This window comes from Electrophorus electricus, chromosome 14 (assembly GCF_013358815.1).
Source record: "Electrophorus electricus isolate fEleEle1 chromosome 14, fEleEle1.pri, whole genome shotgun sequence".
Classification (NCBI taxonomy): Eukaryota; Metazoa; Chordata; class Actinopteri; order Gymnotiformes; family Gymnotidae; genus Electrophorus; species Electrophorus electricus.
The window spans coordinates 1,963,217-1,984,877 of record NC_049548.1 but is presented as its reverse complement, the minus strand read 5'-3'; the positions used below and the strand labels follow the sequence as shown (position 1 = coordinate 1,984,877).

The window sequence follows — 21,661 nt, the reverse complement described above, 5'->3', positions numbered from 1 at the left end:
CGTGCAGCTGAAGCACTGTTAGCCGTTCCGCAAGGCAAAATACGACTTTTAATACCACGAGTAGGAGGACAGATGCGTTCACGTTAAAGACGGAGACAGGTCGCTGGCAGTTATGGGCAAATCCGATCTGAGTAAAAATCGGAATGAACAATGAAATGTTTAATGTGAACGTAGCCTAAGAGAGATCAATGACTGCATGACCACAAGGAGGCAGTGTAGTAGGCATTTTGTCCTCATTAATGAGGTACTGTCCAGATCAAACCCTGCCAGCGCATCTCCATGTGCAGTTTTCAGGCTTTGTGTTTATTTTTCATTTGATTTCCTCTGTAGGATCATCAGAAATTTAACATGCGTTCTTTGACCATAGGGGTTTGCACCTAAAACACATGAAGCAAAAGTGTACAGCTAAAGAGCAGATAATAACACATTATGACCTGGAGCTAAAATGGTTCAGTTTGTGTCCACTTTCCCTCCTGCATTCACACTCAGACACCATTTACAAAAAGCTTTTATTGTTCCACTCATTTGTGGTCTCAACACTGATAACAAATACAGAAACCACCTTAAAAATAATGTAATCATCCCCTTGGCTGCATTTGAGATTAGTGCAAAGCCATGCAAACATCGGGCAGGGTTTGGGTTCAGCTCTGTGTCTGTCTCTCTTCGTCTGCTGGAGGAACCTCTATCCATGAATGTAGACGTTGAATCTGAGACACAGAGACTGTACACGGACTACCTCTTGAAAAAAGGTATCGGTATCTTCCACCTTAACCAAATGTTTTTAAGTGAATGACTTCTCTTAATTGTGTACTGTCTCACTTACTAATGACTTTTATCCATTGTAGCTTCACAACTAGACATGACTTAGTGTGACTTGAGGCTCCAATTGTTGATTCTAAAAATACATTAAAAATATCAAAGATAATCACAGGTCTGATCATAATAAAATTCACAACCAAAATCTGAAATATAATAACAATATAAAAATGGCTTTTTGGCTTTGTCATATCTCATAGCTTGGACCTTTACCATCTGTGACGTTTCTACCAGCCCAGTTCTTGTTCACGCAATTGTCTCTGCACTATTTAAGAGCAATTATAGGTTAAACTGTATTAAAATCAGTCCTCCATAGCACTTCACTTCATGGGTCAAAGTCCAATAGTATCTTACAGTATTTCACTTAATCATATAATTACATATAGTTTGTTCACAGCATTTCTTCAGGTTGGGCCCCTACTAATGATGCCCATTTTACAAAGGCATATGACTGCTCATTTAAATCCGTCTATGTGCACCATGGGAAGTGGGTCAAACATAATTGCACAACAGATTTACGTGGTAGTCATGAAGCGTGGTGTTACCAGGCCAAGATCCATCAACACCAATATTTCTGAACATTGACAAATGCAAATTTGATTACATAATCTTTCACTATTGAGCACAGTGCATAAAATTCAACTTCTCCCTGACGTGAAACCACGTCAGTGTCACGACCCCAAATGAGTTGACGTGCACCAAAGATCTGAATCAGCTACATCAAATATTTACTCAGAAGGGCAGGCACATCCATGAAGAAGTAGTGCCCTTTTGCAGCCTTGCATGAGTGTTTTTGGGTTCCTTCCTCACAAGGCTTCACATACAAAAACACATTCATCACTGCCATCCGAAGTCCATGCCAGCCATTTGGTAGAACCTCAGATTGTGAGGGTAGTAGAACTCACGCAGCTTCCGCACGGCCTCGGGCTGGACGCGCACGTGCAGTCTCCCCTTGGTCTTACCAAGGCAGTGGGGCTTACTGCTGCCCTCGGGCTTCTTCAGGCAGGGGAAACCCTTGGTCTTGTTGAAGTAGAAATGCTTGTCCGTGACAATGCGCTGCAGGCCCAGGAAGTCCTGTACGCGGCCCATCTCACCGGCGGGGTCGTGGACGAGCCGCTCGCCATGCACGAAGTGGATCTGTGCCGGCGGGAAGTGAGCGAGCCAGCGCTCCAGGTGCCGTGCGTACAGGCCAATGTGCAGCGGGCTCCACAGCGCGTCCACGCTACCCGCCGTCCCGTTCTTGAAGGCCAGGCTCTCGAAGCTGGGCACGCCCGGCGTCTTGGACACAATCTGTGTGTAGTCGGAGATGGCGCGCGTGATGGGGTCGCGCACCACCACGATCAGCTTGATGTCCTGCGACATGGCGCGGACGCGTGCCGGCGTCTCGGGTGTGACGAAGTACCTCGGTGTCTTCTCCATCACTATCTGTCCATCCAGGGCCTTGGGCATCATACTCCTAAACCACAAAGAACGAGAACTTTGAGAACAGGAGAGGAATCTAGACTTACTTTTCCTTTTCACTTCAGTCTTGTATCTTCTCTAGGCCCCAGTGATCGGCCAATCACATCGCGCCCCTAGCATGTGCATTACACGGGGAGATCAGAGTGACAAGAGAAGATGACAAGACTTGTGGCCTCCAGCAGCCCAGCGGGGGAATCTTCAGGGTTGCCATGTCACTTATCGGCTGCAGACGAGGAGCCAGGCTGCTACCCTCCTCTCCTAGGTCTGCTTGGAAAGGGTGTGAGAGGCACTGCTGCTGGTGCAGATGCGCAGGCCGCATCAATCAGGGGAAGGTCTGCACCATGCAAGGCAGCACAAATGGAAGTCGCACGCTGGCGCCTCGCCCCCCGCTCTCGCCTTGGATCGCAGATGGGACTCATTTGGTTTAAGTGGCTCACACGCCCGCAGGGCTTAATGGCCCTCCTGCGCCCCACCTGCTCCTGAGAACGACCACACCTAACCGGGGCTTTATCCTCCTTATTGTTTCAAATTCCTTAAAGGTGCAGGGGTCATAAAATAGGTGAGTGAAGGACAAAGCAAAAAAAAGAACTGTTTACAAGAAAAGCCTCAAAAGTTATTATGTGGTGATAAAAAAACTACAGTGTATATGTCATTTTAACGCCACCCCAAACCCCTGCAATATCAATAGAAAAATGCCGGCTATGGACCATAATAAGTCAAAGCTGATCCAGCTTGATTGCATGAGCTGCATGTGTTGCGTGAGAGGTTAGTGGAGTGATCGGTCTCTGAAGTGGACTCCAGCAGCATGCATTTCCTCATCATGCATGCTGCTCCTCCACACGCCCCTATGAGTACAGCAGCCCTCAACCTCTGTCGATGGCCACGCTGCATTATCAATGACTTCATCTGGCAAAGCACTTAGCCTAAAGACTTCCCTGTTTACCTATGCCTATTATGGGCCACTAAGTCTATTAGAGATGCCCATTAATTATTCACTCATGTCCGTTGCAGCAGCCTGTTCGTGTTTTCAGAAGACCCCCCACAACACCCCACCGTGGACTAAAGAAATCTCGTTACAATTTGTGTTAATGACCAAAAAGATCGTAGACAGAATATGCAGAGGAAAGTGTGTCCGACACACAGTGAAGCCCCATGCGCATGATGATCTGCTTACGCTGAATGGAGAAAATTTGAGCTAACAAGAGAGGAGATGCCAATCAAAAGCTGGAGGCCATTAGCGGTCCCTCGTACATTAGCTTAGGAGACTCAACCACTGGGGCAGAACAGATAGTGGAGCTGTGGGCGCAATGCTGGCACCATAGCTGACGTAAAAGCCTAAAAGATGTTCCTAAAAAAAGCAAGCAGAGAGTACATAAAAATGTTAGTGCACTTAGAGTTCCTTTGTGTCCCCTGCCAATAATACATCCCCCGACACAGACACACATCCCTCCAAGTGTTTTTCCTATGCATAAAAAATGCAAGTTACTGTATGTTACCATGTAACAAATCATTTGCATATAGGCCTGCATTAAAAGCTAGTGTAAATATAAGTTCAGTTCATTGCCATGCCATTATCAAATGGGCAAACAGCAGATCCATCTCTGTAGGATTATTAAAGCTTTGTTTATTAAATATTGGCACCATATTATGGCTTTTGAGATTACTCAGCAGATTAATAATGCTTTGTGAAACGCTGTCACCACAATAACAGAGCTCAAACCACCCTAAGCAATACGTGCTCTCTGTAAGCTCTGCGGCCTCGCCATTGTTTTTGCAAGCGGCTTTGTGCCACGCGATATCCCAGCAGCCCTGAGGAGCCAGCGGACAGGCTCCACCTAATTGAGGTTGTGCTTTGGCCCAGTCTCTCAGAGGTATACTGAATAAACCAAATGGTGCCCCGGGTATTGATCATGACGGGGGTATGGTAATTCGGGCCTCAGCTGGGAGAGGGGCAGCAGGTGGAGTCTGTGGATCAGTGGCCTGCCGTGCACAAACAGATGTGAGGCAATTACTGCACTCTTCTGCTCGGGCAGCACCTACTGCTATGGGTGGGGTAAGCACTTAACTTGGTTTCTGTGCATCCTCAAGGGAAAAAAAACCCTGTGATATCTACTGTACCTGATACTGTATGCTGCAGTATATAGTGTAATTTTATATAGTTTGTCTTCCCAATTTAGCCTACTAAATTTGAGATGTGCTCTTTTGCTAACTTTGTCATGTAGCTATTTGTTTTAATAGCATTGCGGCCTTGTGCAAAAGTGCTAGCAGTGCCCACCCAGTGGATGGAGTCTGAGAGGGAGACGCCTTGGTCCAGCTTTCTGTATGAGTCCTGGATGTTATACAGGACTTGATAAGGCAATTAAAACATATAGACACATCTAAAGACAAAGGCTAAAATATTCAAATGTAGATGGTCAGCGGTGTATGGTAGAATTAATTGACAGCATTTGGTTTCTACACTGAGTCCCATCAGAAGTGAGGTATAAGCATATGCATGCAGTCAGACAATGGAGCAGTAGTCAGGGGAAAGAGGGGCATGTGTGTGTGTGTGTGTGTGTGTGTGTATGTGTGTGTGTGTGTATGTGTGTGTGTGTGTATGTGTGTGTGTGTGTGTGTGTGTGTGTGTGTGTGTGTATGTGTATGTATGTGTGTGTGTGGGTGTGTGTGTGTGTGTGTATGTGTGTGTATGTGTGTGTGTGTGTGTGTGTGTGTGTGTGTGTGTGTGTGTGTGTGTGTGTGTGTGTGTGTGTGTGTGGGTTTGGATCCAGCCATCCATTTCACTGCATGGTGGCCATTAAGGGCCCAGTCAATTGTAACTGTGCCCTGTCCACTTCCCATAGACATCCATCATAGAGGGGCCCGGCATGCCCCACCCAGCACCCCCACCCTCCCGTGAGACAACTAATGAGAGCTGAATTACAAACGAAGTGTCTAGGCCTTATGGTGATTTCTTAAACTACAGTGTAATCCTGCTATCACAAACACCTGGCCCCGACTATCTACAGAGGCACACGGCCAAATGTTCGTCTCTGGCTAAATGACTTCGTGCTGTCTTATGATATCATGTTGTCCTGAACTATAATGAAATAAAATGCTCATACAACAGTCAAGCTTAAATCAATTTAGACAGTTTACAGTTTATATGTTTTTGATTGTTGTTTCGATTGTGGCATAATAGCTGAAAGTCATAAATCAGTGTTAATACAGAGTCTAAATTTAGTTGAAATGTTGAAATAGGTTATGAATTAATAATCAACCATAAGAACCAAATTCTGCGATCTGAACAATTTGATGTGGTCACACCTCATCAGATGCCAACATCCTTTTCAAACAAATACTATTACAAATTAGAACAATCTCAGTTGCTTCCAGGTAATAGCGTGAGATAAACCTCCCATTCTGTGGAAAGTGGAAGGCGATCACACAGACCCATTATTTTTGTGTGTCTAAATATGTGTTTATGCATGCTCCACAAATCGCATGCCAAAGGCTGGCTCTATGGGCATGAATTTAAATTTTCATGTTAATACCATCCCATGAATTGCAAATGAATTCTCGCAATGTGATGACATTTGATGCAAATCATAGGTGAGCCAGTTCAGCAATCTCCATAGTAAGTGACAGAGCATTTTGGTGAGGGTGAGAAAGCATTTTACAATTTAAAAAACAAAAAACTAGCATCTCATTTTAAAAGATGCCTCCAGGAAACTGGGTCCTACAGGTTAAACTCCCCTGAGCCTCCAGTATGTCGAAATCAATAATATTGATGCTACAGAAAGTGAAAATGTATACCTAAGGGTGTTTATTTCAGAACACTTCTGGGATGTGAAGCTCTGTGTATGTGTATATATATATATTTCTCTACTTCAGGAAAAAATACACTTAAACATCCTGAAAGTCTCTTTTTTTCTCCTCTACTCACATGCACCGAAATGCCCACGTAGCAGAAACATTTCCCTGCAGGATTCTGGGAGCTGTACCAATGTCATGCGTTGTTCAGGGTGACTTTATGGCAAATAGCTTCCTCATGAGCCAGGAATGGTGTTGCCGTTGGAAACATGACCCCCGTAACTTGGGAGTGTGTTGTGCCTCAGCAGGATCTAGCTACTTGCTAATTGTAACTGAATCTGCAATGAACAAAGCTAACTGGTTTAATGCTTGCATCAAAGCAAGGTCAAGCACTGGGGCGATCGATTGGGAGCGCACTACAAGCTCAGGACTTCATCTATCTCCCTGGCCTCGGTCAAGATCTTATCAGAGCTTTACCAGTGCTGGTTTTCTCTTTGTCAAAGATACCGAATTGTAATAGTAGTCTACCCCACCCCCCCACCCCCCACTCCTATAAATTTCAATCTAGCTTTGATAACAAGATTAATGGCTGTCCACTCCATAGAGCCAGCGTGGAGGCTTATGGACAGACCCGATTTTGTGCTTGGCTGCTTGTCCATAAGCTCCCCTGACCTTATGAAGTGCCTGGCACACATAATTATGTGTGGTGGAAAAAGTGACTCGGGTTAAAGATCAATTGACAGGTCTCACAATAATGTCAAGTGGTTTGCCATGCTGTGAGGTCCATCTGTTCCTGACGGGATGACAATCTGCCTCATCCCTTCTCCTGGAACTCCTCTCTGGACCAATGGGGTTGTCCGCACCCAAATCACAAATTTAGCCACGTTTATGTATTGATTTGTTCAATGCAGTATTAATTCACTGCTCTAAGCACAAAGTGAATGGCAAAATAAATATAACTGAGCTGCAGAGCATTTGAGTAGTTTTTGAATTGTTAATTTGTGGGTGTGCAAATGCAGAGGTGACGTTTGTGTATTTGTATGTGGGGAGGGCGATAAACTGACTGAATTATAATCAAGTAAGAATTGACAAAGCAATTAATCAAACAGCTAAAAGGTAAATTATTGATCTTTGCCTGCTCACTAAAGAAGCTGAGGTTTATGGCGGTAAAAGGGCTATCAAATCAATCGGTATGAGTACAGTAGCGCAGTAGCAGTCAAAGGTCTTTTTACTTCATAATTACTCTAAAAAAAAACTCGTGAACAATGTTTGACCACGCTACAGCCACGCTTTTGAGTTCAATTAACATGAGACGGGACAAATAATACAGTAAACCTCATAATACAGTAAAAGTTCCTCAAGTGCCCTCATAACCTATGCTGATCACAGCGCCACTGACTCTTAAAGAATGCTGAGGAATCGCTCTGTTTAAAATATCATCTCTTAGAAAGATGATTAACCTTGAGAATTCATCGGGATCCTTTTTGCGGATTAAGACGGTCATGTGCATTTTTTCTTTGATAATTTGTGTTATATTGTATTATTTATCTTTACATTGTGGACGAGGTATAATTACTTGTGTAAATTATCACTGATAATTTATAATGATGTCTTAGACCTTCGCTCAAGGTAAGAAGTTCGCTCTTCCGTTAAGCTTGCTGTGGGAATGTTTTAAATTTTAAATGGTTTAAATGGTTTAAATGGAAGTATAACTTTTTTCTCGGTACCTGTACCAGCTGAGTCCGCGCGCGTAATGTCTGTCAAAGAAATGCGGCTCGGAGCCCAGCGCGCGAACGTCGGGATGCAGTCTGAGGAATTCCAGAAGCGCGCGTGTTCCTCCCTTCTTGACTCCAATGATGAGAGCGTGTGGAAACCTCCGGCTGGCCGTCCAGTCCTTCCCCGAGCTGTTCGCCTCCAAAGCGAGCGCAGCGCTACCACCCGAGGGTGAGGCGTCTCTGAGCGCTGTCCCGTTCCTCTCGTGGTACCACCCCGTCACGGACACTGACCTGTCATAGCTTAAGTCTGAATTCTTTGTAACCTCAGATTTGCAGCACGCCGCAAAAATGTAAAAAAGATACATGCACACAATGCCGACTGACAGCATGACTAGAAGTTTCTGTGAAAGTCTCCGAATATCCAGTGGAGGGTTTTGAAAACTTGCCATCCCTCTAAGAAGAAACTGAAGGAGGCCATTCTATTCAGGATGTAAATGGCTTTACTTTAAAGTTTTGTAAAACGAACGAATGTCTGACCGAGACCGAATTCGTTTGGGGTTCCACCCCGAGCATCGTTGTTTGCTTGCCAGTCGGGCTAGGCATGCCTCTTCCCAGGATTTCACTCTGACTCTAGGTGTCATAGCGCTGACATGGAGAAAGTAGATGAATTCTTTCCACGTATTCCAATACTTGCACGGACAGCATAAAACACTGCGTTTAATATCCGCGTTCTCGTGGAGTGATCTATCTCTTCGTGAGATTACCCGATGTCGCTGCCCGGGGGTCCCGGGAGAATTCCTGTCTTGAAACAGCTCTCATTCATTCATGAAAGCGCGTTTCAGCCTCCTGTGATTGGAGAGTCCCGGCCGAAGGCGGAGTACTTAAGTATTCAGTAGGTGCACGCAGAACCGCGCTGAGCATGTAGCCACAAAGTTAATTCAGTAATAGAGCCAGGGCCTCAGATGACAGGAGCATCGTGGTGTGTTCTTCAATCAATATTTAAGAAATAATATCTCTAAAATGGTTAGGATACCTCCACGTCAGACACAAGCCACAAGCTCAGATTTCAGTGCAAGCTCCGGGACAGGTCTACTGCACTCTGAAGACCTGAGGTATGGAGTACTTCATCACATAATCTGTTTGCCACTTCCTGTACAAGAGAAGCATGCACCAAAGCTAGTTGGTCAGCTGTTTCCACCGCTCAGTGTAACCTCTATTTTGGCTACTCTGATTATCAGGAAAACGTTTATCATTCCTAATTTGCGGCAAGTTCAAAGCCACATGCTGAAAATTCTTACTAGTATCGCTGAATTGGAAGAGTCTCCTTTCATGACGTGTGAGCTTGAACAGTACTTCAGCAGGATTTACCTTTGATAAGGAAAAGAAAGAAGCAAATAATGCTAGTCATTAACATATTTCATAAGCCTTAGTAACGATGTGGCTGAAGTAAATATACAATATCATCCCAGGTGTAGACTAATACTGACTTGACGTTTATAATGCAACATAATCTTACATGTATTTTTTCATGATGATTGAATCAGAAATATACATTATATGGTCATTTGTGGAGATCTCATCCGCTTAACTTGGTGATATATTATTTCTCCCACTCTCTAGGAGCAGATGTGTCCAGGGTCAAAAGGTCAAATGTGTCTGGTTCATAATAGTGATGATATGAGCCACATAGATCTATTATCACACATGGAGCACATTATTGTTTTTTAAATAAACTATTATTATATCATATTGTTTGCACATTTTGTAGTACTTTAACATAATTTGCTGTCTATAAATTAAATGCCCAGTTTTGTGAGCAAGCGGACTCGTCTTTGGTATGGCATGCATTAGGTTGTAACTTTGTTTTAATCAAACGCTAGGTGAACGAATTTTTGGGGGGGTTAGTTTGTCTCTTGTCTCTTCGTTGATCTGTAATGCCAGACACAAAGCAATGTTATGGGCTTTGGCAAATTTGGAAAACTCATGGAATTCTAAGTGCCTAACATGCATGTGCCTGATGGGCTAGCACTGCAGATGGCCCTCCCCCAACCGGACCTCTCAGCCACGGGCGTCTCACGGCGCAGGTGAGATCCGAAGGCCTGCTGTTGCTGCCCCCCACGCTGAGTTCAGTACTTTTTCCAGATGAGTTTCCTGTTTACTTTGTTAGAGAAAGTACTTTTCAAGGATCATGGAACAAGGTCAGCCCATCGGAGCCACCGTGTGTCTTTTGTGTGCCGCACGAGAGCAGATTGTTGGATGATGAAGTATCCATCTATAAAACATGACCCTGAGGTCAGGGCCAGCCAGCAGCATGGCTGATTTATTTCCTGCTGGGACCAAACCAATGTTTTCTTGAAATCCATATGAGCACTGCGGCTTTATTAACTATGCAGCATCACTTCCGTGTTGCCGTGCTCTCCATCTTCAGATATGCAATGCTTGTCTTTTTTGTGTCTTGCCTTTGGCATGAGATCCACGTAATGTTCCTTCGCTGGTATAAGCATCAAAAGGCAGAGAAAAAGGGTGTAGCCACGTTAATCTTCTGAAAGATGGACCACCAGTGAGATATAAAGTGCAGGAAGGATTCATTCCTGCACTTGTTCTTTATTAAAAAAATAACAAGAAAAAAAATATATATATAATTTACCCCATGTTTTGCCAAAACAGTAAATTAATCACCTAGAGAACATAGAGAAAGCAGGAGGAAAATGCAAACCCTTGAGAATATTTAACAGAAAAGAGTGCATCTCTTACTGGGTAGCATATAATATTAAAAAGTCATTAGCAGCAACCAGACAGCCGCAAAAGGTGTGTCCTAATTATAGACTGGTGATGTCTCTGTCTCCGTCTGTCATGAATGTTTAGGACGCTGTCTCAGCTCATGCTCAAATTCCTTCTGTCCTGGACATGCCATCTGATTCCCCACATGCTGTCAGGGTGGGACTTTTCGGGTTTAAGGTGGTACCTCCAGATGATCCGAGGTATGAGCTGGAGGGTACGATTACAGACACCTTAAAGCTGGAGTGGAGGGAGATGTGGGGAGGAGTAATCATGAGTGTTGGCAATGACCAACTGCACACAATGTGCACTACTTTAGTAATCTGGATATCCAGGCAGCTGTACGCACATAGACACTGCACAGGCACTGGCACTGACTAGCGGTGAGACCTTAGGCAACAGATAGCATGTTTTAAATGGAAGTTTTCTTCTAGCAGCTCAATTACCCAAGAAAGGTGGAAAAGCAGGATTTACCAGCTGCTTTATATGTGCATGCTCTGTGCCTGGACTCACAGTCCCGTAGTTTTATTTTATAGAAAATCATGCTGTCAGTGCAGCATTCACAATAGCTGGGATTAGCTGAGATTACTCCTGTTACAGGACAGGTTTCCAAGGAAAAACCACACTGCACTGTAACGACACAGGAACTGCAAGGAAAACCTGAAATTGAAGTATTTACATTAAAACACTCAAAGTATTCAGACTTGTGATTTTGCAGTCTTCTATATTATTTCTATATTACTTCCAGATTAACTCAACTACTCTTGACAATTTCCCATGAAAAAAACAGTACTAATCCTACAGCCAGATAGGCTTGAATCCCACAGCCAGCTAGGCTGGCCTTTTGTGGTTTATGTATTTCTATAGCTATGTTACATTCCTATTGCCTCCTTGCCAATTCCTATTGTCCCTGTTCTTTCTGGGGATCCTGCTGGTGTCCTGGTCAGAGTGCAGGCCCAGTGGTTTAGACTGATGTTAATCAGCCTCCATTCTGCAGCTCCACAGGCATATCATGGCTCCATCCGTGTCTTCCAGGCAGGCGTGATAACCTTGACCATACCCCTAAGGATAAAAAGCCAGATTCACAGGGGGAATAAAGATTCATGATTGAACTGCACTTTCAATTTGACAAACAACTCTGAAAAAGGAGCAGGATACCATCCTGGCATTGATACAGGTGAACTTTTCGATCCTTGTGCTCAAACCTTGGACACCACATGTGTCGCAAAGGCAACCACACAACCATCACACTGTTTCGCAGGCAAAGGAACAACACCTGATATATGAGTACTATCAAATAACACAGTCCCTTTGTGTGAGTATATTATTTCTTTGAATTTATTCAGTTTGAGCAGCAAAACGAGTTTGTGTGGCTGGCTCAGAGAGAGTGCGACGAAGATTACTACCTGCTGAGCATCTGACCTGATTCCACAACTGTGCCGGAACGCATCTGGCATCATTATTTGATAGCACTGTTGTAAATAGCAGGGATTAAAGATGGTTTAAAGTTTGTCGTGGGCGAGCTGGTAAAGGGGGTGAAACATGAGGACCGCATGTGGGTTATCCCAGACTAATCTGCCTCTGTTTCTTCCTGAGAACTCAGTGGGATTAATAAATGTTGCGATATGAACTGGAATAATCTGCTGCATCATTTCACCTTTCATACAGTGGCCTCTGGCTCTCAATATCCTGCCCTGGAACACTTCCTGCACCCTCACAGATGGGGGCTCAATGGCCGCCACGTTGGATTAACAGACGTTTTTTGAAATTGTCTTTTGAGTTTATGTTTTGCTGTTGTCCTTATGTTTTACTGCTTTCCTGTCTCTCTTCATACAGTCACTGTAACTGGGCCGTGAATCTCAAAACCACAGAAACATGAATTATGCATGTGAGCAATATATCAACCTTGAGATATTACACTGTTTTCACCATCACCCATTAATGTCTCAGGCAAGGAGTTTATTCAAATTGATAGTGGAGAATGGAATTATGTATTTTTCATTTAGATTACAGGGCTTCTAATTACTTATTGTCCTCGAATGCTAATGGATCATGCACTAATGATTTTAATTGCAGGTTGCATATTAGTTGGGTTAAGTATCTATTGCCATCTAGGTTGAAATGGGAATTAATTCTCCATCCCATATATTGGATTACCAGTCTGGGCAGTGTTTATACAGTTTATCATGGTCATCCCACACACCCATTAGTAGTAAGCAGAACAAGGGTGGGGGATGTCTGGTATAACTGTGATGCAAAAATGACACTAGGGTCAACCAGCAAACGTGGTGCATATGCAGCACTGGTACCATGAGACAAAATATCACTCACAGTATCTTTACTAAGAAGCACTCGCAACGCTGTCATGCAACACATGTTAACCGCACATTTACTGCATCTTAGCTGCGATGATGCTATCGCTGTGGAAAAGCAGGTGTACTGGCAACAGTGCATTAGGCCAGCAAAAAGCCCTGATGTCCCGCTTGGGAATTGAACCGCCATCCCTCACAGCTCTAATGTGTGGTCCTCCTCTACTGTGAAATAGAACTCATCGCAAAAAGATATTAGAAAGAATGCTGTGCACCAAGATTGTCGAACGTTTTGTTGTTTTTCTCATGGTGAAGGAGATCGTTCTTTTGAGGGATCACGTAAAATTTGAAGCCCTCCAAAATGATCCAGAAACACAGGAGAGATGAAGGGGCACAAGCTCGAGTGTGTGCCAGCCTCCAGCACAACCAGGTCACCTATAATAGTGTTGTTTAATTGTTGATACCCTCCCATTGCCCCTGACAACAGCTCATAGCCAGAGACTGATGACCCTTTTCATTTGGTGGGTCCCGGGGGCACTGCAGTCATTGTTCTTAATACGATATGATCAACAGCCAGGTCACTCAGCTGCAGGCAAACACATCTCATTTTCTCTACTTTTATGGTAATGATGGATGCAAAGCAAAAGCGTGCTCGATCAGACTAGTTCGCCCTGTAACAGTAAGCCTTCTGCTTTGTTTCCTTACAGTCCTGTCTGTTACGGCATGATGGATGACAGATTGAAGTTAAATAGTGAGGTGTTATTGTTTGTCACTTCTCGGTTTAATATTGACTCCTTGGCAGAAAGTTACAAATAAGCGACCACAGCCAGTTAAATGCTTTTTTACAACTGATCTGCTGCTTTTATGTGTGCTTGGTTTCTACTGTCTTATTCATGCATGAATTACAAACCAGTTTTTATAAAAGCCACTTTTAAATTCAATACTGCAACGCCCCCCCACCCCCCCACCCCCCACCCCCAAAAAACCCACTTAGCTCCCGCATAGCCATGTGTGTCTCTAAAGAGGGCAGATGAAGATGGTATATCCCCTCTGAGACTGAAGCGCCATCTGACCGAGAACTGGCATATGCTCCTTGACCCTAATGGACACAAGACTCCTGTCCATTAACCAAAGACTATCGATGACTATTTATTTGGTACAGTGGTGATTTGATGCGCCCAGTCTGTGTTGTTTCATCACTTCGATAAGCGCCATTATCTAACGGAGCCGAATCCAGCATGTCCCATGCAATAAAGCCCTTATACCCACCCAATACCTTATCTAAAGAACCATGGTGCCACATCACTCCATAGAGTAAAACATAATAAGAATAATAATGTTTTTCCTTCTGATGAATTCCTGAAAATCTACAACAGCAGACTATTTCGTAACCTCAGTGAGTTCTCAGTGAGTTCTCTCATGTCTGTCCAAGCATCTTCTCAGCCTCTCACTGCTGTCTAAAACCATTTCAGTAGAGTTGGGGAGCAGTGACAGCTCCTGCCCTCGGGCCTTCTGTGGGACACTGAGGCCCGGACTGGCCCTAGCTTTTTGTTCTCCTGTTCTGCACATGAGACGTGTTTTTCATGCGCCCGCCCACAACAGCTCTCGGATCAGCGATCGTGAAAAGAGCATGAGACTAACTGACATGTTTGCCCTGTCAGAGGGGTCTTTCTGGTAACCCGTCTTTGCATATGAAATTTGTGTTTACCATTTCAATGAAGGCTTTGTTCTCCCTTATGAATGGGACCTGTGGTTGATGTTAAGTGTAGTTTTTTATGTGTCCAAATCTCACAAAGTCATCCTTCCTCAGATGCATATGTTGTTCTTGTACATGATTTCCATATTGTTCACTGTAGCTTTTCTATTGTTATATAGTATGTTTGTATATATGCAATATATCTTACAAACGGATTTTAAGAGTGATACTAATTAACGCTTGTCAGTAATTACATTCATTAATACACTACACTAATGCACTAATTAATACACTACACTAATGCACCAAATCACTACACTAATGCACCACACTAATACACAAAGTGACAACATGTGCATGTGTTACCACAGCCGGACTATAACGATAATTTAATGCAAAATAATTTATCTCCAGCAAAAAAAAAACATTTATCTCCAGTAAATATTCATTCTTGGTTGATCAAACAACAGAAAAAAACTGGTAGACCTTCTGATGTTTAAAGATGCACCTGCTGAATGCAGCGGATACTTCAGCCACCATTAAAGACATACTTTAAAGACAGCATTCTTCAACTCAAGCATCTATTGCATTTGTAGCATATAGACAATTATCCTGGATAACTATTTCAACATGTTTCCTTTTATCCTAGCCTATTGATACAATGCACACTTGGAAGCCTAAGGGAAGGTTTTTAGAAAAGGGTTCAATAGATTTTCTTTAAAAGCAGTCTTGTATGCAGAAAAAGAGCTGACACAGCCAAGGGACAAGACACAGCTAAGATGTCTAAGGGCTTGTCTCAGTTCCAGACCTGGTTTGACTCCTGGATGGAGAGGGGGAGGCACTGAGAAGCCCTCTGGAGGGGAGCTAACTCCATACAATGCCTTTTATATTGCCTCATTCAGGTCAGAGATTAGATCAGGTCTCCTGTCTTATCACTGAGAGCTCATCGTGTCGAGACATTCAGTATTTGGATGCACCTGGTCTTTCTATGTCATCCAACTACCCTTTGTGTATCTGCCCAAGTGTCTCCTAGACCCAGTCATGGTCTTGTATCCTTCTACCCTCTGCCCTTCCGTTCATCCTCTCTAGTGTTCCTTTCCTCTGATTTAGGAATTCCAGCCTTATTGTCGCTGAGCTTTTATCTTGGGGTTTTTTCAATTTCACACCAGAGATGCCATGCTCCCTCCTCTCCCCACACACCTGGACTATTAGTTTTTTGTGCGCCCCGGTCCTGGTGTGACTGACTCGCAGTACTTCCTGACCTAAGCCGGTCTGGACCCTTCCCCAGACACAGCTCCCAGCCCCACCATGGTGCAGGCAGTCTAGTAGCTGTCGCTCCAGTGGGTGTGCAATTCTCCCCATTACGATCCCAAGCCTGGTCCTGCCGCCCCTGCCCTATCTGCCTCTCTCCTTGCTCCAGGCCAAACCCTCTTGCCGCTCCACTTCAGGAGTCACACATGGAACGAATTTTGCCGCCTCGTCTTTGAGAAGGCTTTTCAGTTACATCTGTATTACTGAACCATCTTGTCTTATATTTTGTAGTTTTCCTGCTTCTGCCTGGTTCACCATGCATTTCTGTGTTCCTCTAGTTTCAGATTTCCTTGTTTGCTTAGTTATTCTTGGTTTCTTTGATTTCTTGGCTTCTTTGTTTTCTGAATATTGCCCTTTCTGATTTTCAACCCCTGTGTTCTCTATTACAGTTATAGATTTGCCTGTGGTACTGCTGTCTTCCAGTGTTCTGTGCCCAGCCTGCTTGTGCAATGATCATCTCTGGAGTTATCTTAAGCTGACTCACTCATCTCATCTACTGTGGTACATTACATAAATGCAGAAATGAATAAGCATGTCTTAGATAGATAAGGAAAATAATGCTATAACAGCATGAGAGTTTTCTGCGGGTGTACTTAAGAGAAACGTGAATCCTTGCTGCATATAGAGTGTCTGTTGTAAGAGCTGCACTGTTGCTGTGTCGCGGCTGTTTAGCTTTCCACTAGCCGGTAAGGGACACTCCCTAATGATGTTGTCCTCCTCCCTGAATTCTGCAACATCGCTGCTCTCCTCTGAGTCTTTACCAAAGAAAGTGGACCTGGCATCTTTCTCTAACTCTGAAGCAACGAAATGGCTACTGCTCCTGCAGTTTCACCACACGCTCCTTCATTAAGCAAATAAACAATGATTGTGTACCTCGTCAGGCTCAGTGTGAAGGACAACAATGAGAGAGATTCTATCACGCTGTCTGGTAAAAGTGAGCTCCGGTCTAGTCTGGTCTGGTCTGGTCTGGTCTGGTCTGGTGTGGTCTGGTCTGGTCTGGTGTGGTCCGGTCCGGTCCAGTCCGGTCCGGTCTGGTCCGGTCCGGTCCGGCTTTCTGACTCCAAATGATGACAAGTACTGCACGTCCTCTCTTATGTTCAGAAGACGTGTTGCTGTTGATGACCTCCTCCCACCTCACTATCAGCAAGGGGTTCTGTGCCTGAATATTCATTTGTGTTTTGTCCATAGGCTAAGCCAGAAAAAAAGATGTTCTACTGTGGAACAGTCATGCAGGATATTGCTGTACATGAAGGCATTTTTACACAAAGGATATGGTATGGGTGGAGGAAGGGTTTCCTAGCCTGGTCTTAGGAGTGGAGTCAATAAACCAACAGGTCTGAGCAGGTCTATTCCACCAGCCCAGATTACAGTGAAGATGAGAGGGTCATCATTGGGTCACCAAGACAATCACTCTTCATGAAGTCAATAGCAGCATCCAGCACGCACAGCACATCCCCGAGGGCTCAGAAACCAAGTACTAAAAATGAGTTTTCCCGCTACTTCGTAAATCATATCCAAAATGGTGTTTTGATTTTCAATTCTTCGATGGTAGCTGCAGATAATCAGTTATCAGGAATCATGATATCATGGTGAAGTCCAATGCCCCTCCACCAAATGTCAATGTTAAACTATATATATATATATATATATATATATATATATATATATATATATATATATATATATACGTGTGTGCGTGTGTGTGTGTGTGTGTGTGTGTGTGTGTATACATTAATATATGTTATTATATGTATTGGTCCAGCTATATTTATATATAAAACACATATGAGGATGGAATCCAATCTACTTCAAATCTATTTCATAGCACAACACAGTAGACGATAAAATATTCTAATGTACTTTCAGGCATTTAAGTGAGGTTTTTCATACCTGTAGTAATGACAAAGGCCCCTGTGACTCACTCTGGGTCCTGGGCTGCGTGTGAGCCCCTTCTGTTTCATTAGCTACTCCTCCCATTTCACATTAAAAGCCCAGTTTAATTTCAGTGCAGGGAGAATGAGCCGCTAGCGTCCCAACATTCCAGCAGCAAAATCCTTTTATGGTTTTAAATAGCGCCAGACCTAATGACCCCCCTCTAATTACACAGAGTCAATATTGTTGCATTCTAATACCGATCCCAGTTGCAACATTCTGAGAAACGGCCGCTGAGCTCCGCGGGTCTTGAGCGACTGCCAAAGACGCTCTGATCCGTTTGTTGTCTGTGTTCTGTATGTATTGCCTTTTCGCTTTCTGTCCCGAAAATTGCTATAGCCCCATACCCCAATAACGTGACTCTCAGTATAAATTCTCAGTATACGTTTGGGCTTCCCAAACGGAGAGTAAGTAATTACTGAAGACCTCGGTGTTGCTTTGAGTTCTTGAACGTTTCGCCCAAGTAATATTTATGCATTATGTCAAACTCTGGTGACTCTGGCAACAGTGCCGAAAGACACTGAACACTGCACTCTCATCCAGTGCGCTGACTGATAACGAACCCCAATCAATAGAGGAGAGGACTCAAACTGTATTAACGTCACCAATTAGGCACGGTGATCAATGTTGCCTGACATTTCAACAATGACGAGAATAATCGGCTGCATTGACGAGCTGCGACAAACGGGCAACCAGATGCACTGAAACAGACGCTACATTTCAGACACTTCGATAGTACAAGACTTGCGTAAAATGAGTAGGTTTTTAAATGCTTGTTTTCTCTCGCATGGTCATATCCACAGAGCCGGTGCGTAGCTGAGAGGTCTTTCCTGGAGAGGGACAATAGAAACATCTTCACATCTTCACGTATCCGCCCCTGAGTTGCCAGAGTCGCAGTCGGATAAATCGCTCTGTCGGATTAACGGAGCGAAGCACAAAAGTAAATCCTCTTTATCGTGTCATCATCGGATTTGCAATGGATCCGCTGAAGTAATGCTGGGGCATAATGATTTTTATGTGAGACACACCCTTTACTAAAAGTGAAAGCATTGTTCTGTATTTCTCTTTAAAATATCACGCTTCTGGAGTGAGGCAATAACTCGTTCACGAGGAAAGCACCTGAGGGGAAAGTACTAATAATTTAAAAATGGTTATGTTGCTCAGAGGAATTAGACTTTACTATGTAGTCACAAAATGAACCGCATCTAATTGGATTTAAATGAAAGGGACCACAAAACACTGGGGTTAAAGGACAATAACTAGTATCAGTTACCATTATAAATAAGACCAAAAACATTATGGTTAAAGGAAGCTACTGAACCCTCACTATTAGGGATCAGTTTGCATGACAACATCTTATTGTATTCCACCAGTAGCTGAAACACCACAAGGCTTTTCAGTGTGGGTACTTAAAGTAGATTTAATTTCCATGTCATTGATATATATAGTGATATCTATCTATCTATCTATCTATCTATCTATCTATCTATCTATCTATCTATCTATCTATCTATCTATCTATCTATCTATCTATCTATCTATCTATCTATCTATCTATCTATCTATCTATCTATATGATTCATAAAGTATGAATAAAATTCCAAGTAAAATGATTATTTTACCATATTGATTCTACCAATTATTTATTAAACAAATGCAAACCCTGACATTTTTGTGAGCTTGATGTGGACAATCACCAACATGAGCTACACTTCTTTGGAAATGTTTTAGCAATATTTTATGTATATGGTGGTCCTACATCTGTGTGTATCTTGCTTTTTTACATTGTACCATGTTAAAACCTGCTCCGTACAACTGAACTCTTCTCCAGGGCATGAAATGGCATTGGGAAAGACACATGCAGCAGGACTGCCTCTTTGTTGTGACTACAAACTCTCCCAAAGCATGTTAGCACATTGGCAAGCCAAATGTGAAGAAAAGGGGTCAGACAGAACATACAGGAGAAAGCAATTTGGATCTTCGGCGTCCAAATGGAGTGATTTAACCGCCTGCCATTTCTGTCATAACATCCGCTCATTAGGGTAATTAATCTCACTAATTAGTGCCCCATCATTAATACAAGTCTAATGACAAGGACGAGAACAACCGTAGCTTAAGCTCCAACATCTGCTGTCATAGTCTAAATGAATTCTTCAAGCGCCTGTTGTGTTTTGTGTACTAGACACATGGGCAAAAAATAGAATTCACATTTTCTGTAACAAAGAGCATAAAACAGTCTACATTACATTCAGTATTATGATGAAAAATATTATTTTTATTGCTTTTGCTAATTTTAAATTAAGAACATACTGTTCCTGTAATTCCCCGTACAACGACATTCTCAATTTAAAAGAGACCATGAGGCTTGAAGTCCTTCAGAAGGCCAGTTAAATATAGGCTAAAATGAGACTTGCCTCTGTTGAGTGGGATTTAATAAAAGATCGTTTCAAGCTTCACCCTGAAGATGAAGCCCTTATCCGGAGCCACGTGAAGCAGAGCACCGGCTCTTTCTCTTGTTGTTGGCTTGTGTTGTCATGTGTGCCGGTGGACCAGAACCGGCATGAACATCAAGTAGCAGGTGTGTAATCCTGCACTCAGCTTGATTTAGAGGGCTGCGAGTGGATGTTCACATCGCCCAAGCAAAAGAATCATTAGCGTGCACTGGGTATCACCCCCGTAAATCACAGAGCTGTCAATAAATGTAGCCTTTAAATATTAAAAAAAACTGCTCACATCCTCATATGACGGCCCATTGGTGATAAAATGCATCCCTCTGTGGCGCTTTCTGCATTACTCATCCCTGTACACCCAGCTATGTCGCCCTGCGCACAGGCAAGCATCTACTCAGCGTTTTTGTGAAGGCTATTTAGCAGTTCACCAGGAGAGTGGCACCTAATGCAAACGCAGATGGTGCTTTATTGGGTTACTTTTAATGGCATTTTGTCTTTAAAAATGTTGGACTGAGATTTCAGGAATTGTGAAATTTTATGAACATCAAATATAGATGTATAAGGGTCATCAGCTCAAAGGGATTTCTTATGGCCACAACACAACATTTTGTTTGTTTTGTTTCAGCATGTGAGGACCAAAGCTAATCGTCTTTGACACCTTGTCAGTGAGACAGGGTAGCAGAAAGGCTTCTCTGAAAACAAAACGCTGTTCCAGTTATTGCCCAGTTTGGAGCTACACCTTTACTCAGGTCATGAATTTGCATGCTACAAATCCCATTCGCACTGTGGGCCACATATCAGCGTCTTTCCGAGTCAAATGCAAATGCCTGCATGCTTAGGTTACTGGTAAATTGGGCTTATTCATGCAGCTGTCAGTGAAAGAAGGGTCAAATCCCCCAGGCGTGGCCGATCTGCCGCAGAAGGACCTGCGGCCGCCAGCTGGACTTCAACTTGGTCCCTTCACACAGCGGAATTTCCATAACAACATACCAGACAGGGCTCATCAGACTGCAGTGCGCCTTGCAGGCCTCACACGTGACCTCGCGAGCCACGCACGTGAGCCTAGCAGCCCGGGATCAAGCAGAGGGGTCCACGAGCTCCCGTTGGCACGCCCTCTTAGTTTAACACTGCGGCAGGCATAAGGGATTACATTTTGGCTTGGCAGGTTGTATTTACATCCTCATAGGGGCTTTGCAAAATATGTGATCTTAAAATGAGAATCATCAAAGCACTACACCAATTACCTTCGGATGCTTACAACCACAGTAGGATATCAGCTTGATCTGACTCAATTATTGTATTGTATTTCTGAAGAAAGTGACTTTATTTTGTGTGTGTGTGTGTGTGTGTGTGTGTGTGTGTGTGTGTGTTTGTGTAACAAAGAAGGAGAGAGAGATTTCATCT

General features: G+C 43.5%; 1 protein-coding gene across 1 annotated transcript; it reads right to left on the bottom strand.

Moving 5' to 3' along the window:
• Positions 1 to 522: 522 nt before the first annotated feature.
• Positions 523 to 8,624, bottom strand: hs3st3l (heparan sulfate (glucosamine) 3-O-sulfotransferase 3-like). The gene is made up of 2 exons (XM_026999677.2): positions 7,794 to 8,624; positions 523 to 2,272 (listed from the first exon to the last, which is right to left on the bottom strand). Exons 1-2 carry the CDS (start codon positions 8,228 to 8,230, stop codon positions 1,654 to 1,656), a joined length of 1,056 nt encoding a protein of 351 aa, XP_026855478.2. The 5' UTR covers positions 8,231 to 8,624; the 3' UTR covers positions 523 to 1,653.
• Between the last annotated feature and the right edge of the window lie 13,037 nt (positions 8,625 to 21,661).

Bases quoted from the DNA above. Each gene is read 5' to 3' on its own strand.
- hs3st3l (XM_026999677.2), bottom strand. From the start codon at position 8,230: ATGGCAAGTTTTCAAAACCCTCCACTGGATATTCGGAGACTTTCACAG. The intron at 2,273-7,793 runs GTACCGAGAAAA...TTTGTGGTTTAG, and splicing joins CGCGGACTCAGCTGGTACAG to GAGTATGATGCCCAAGGCCC.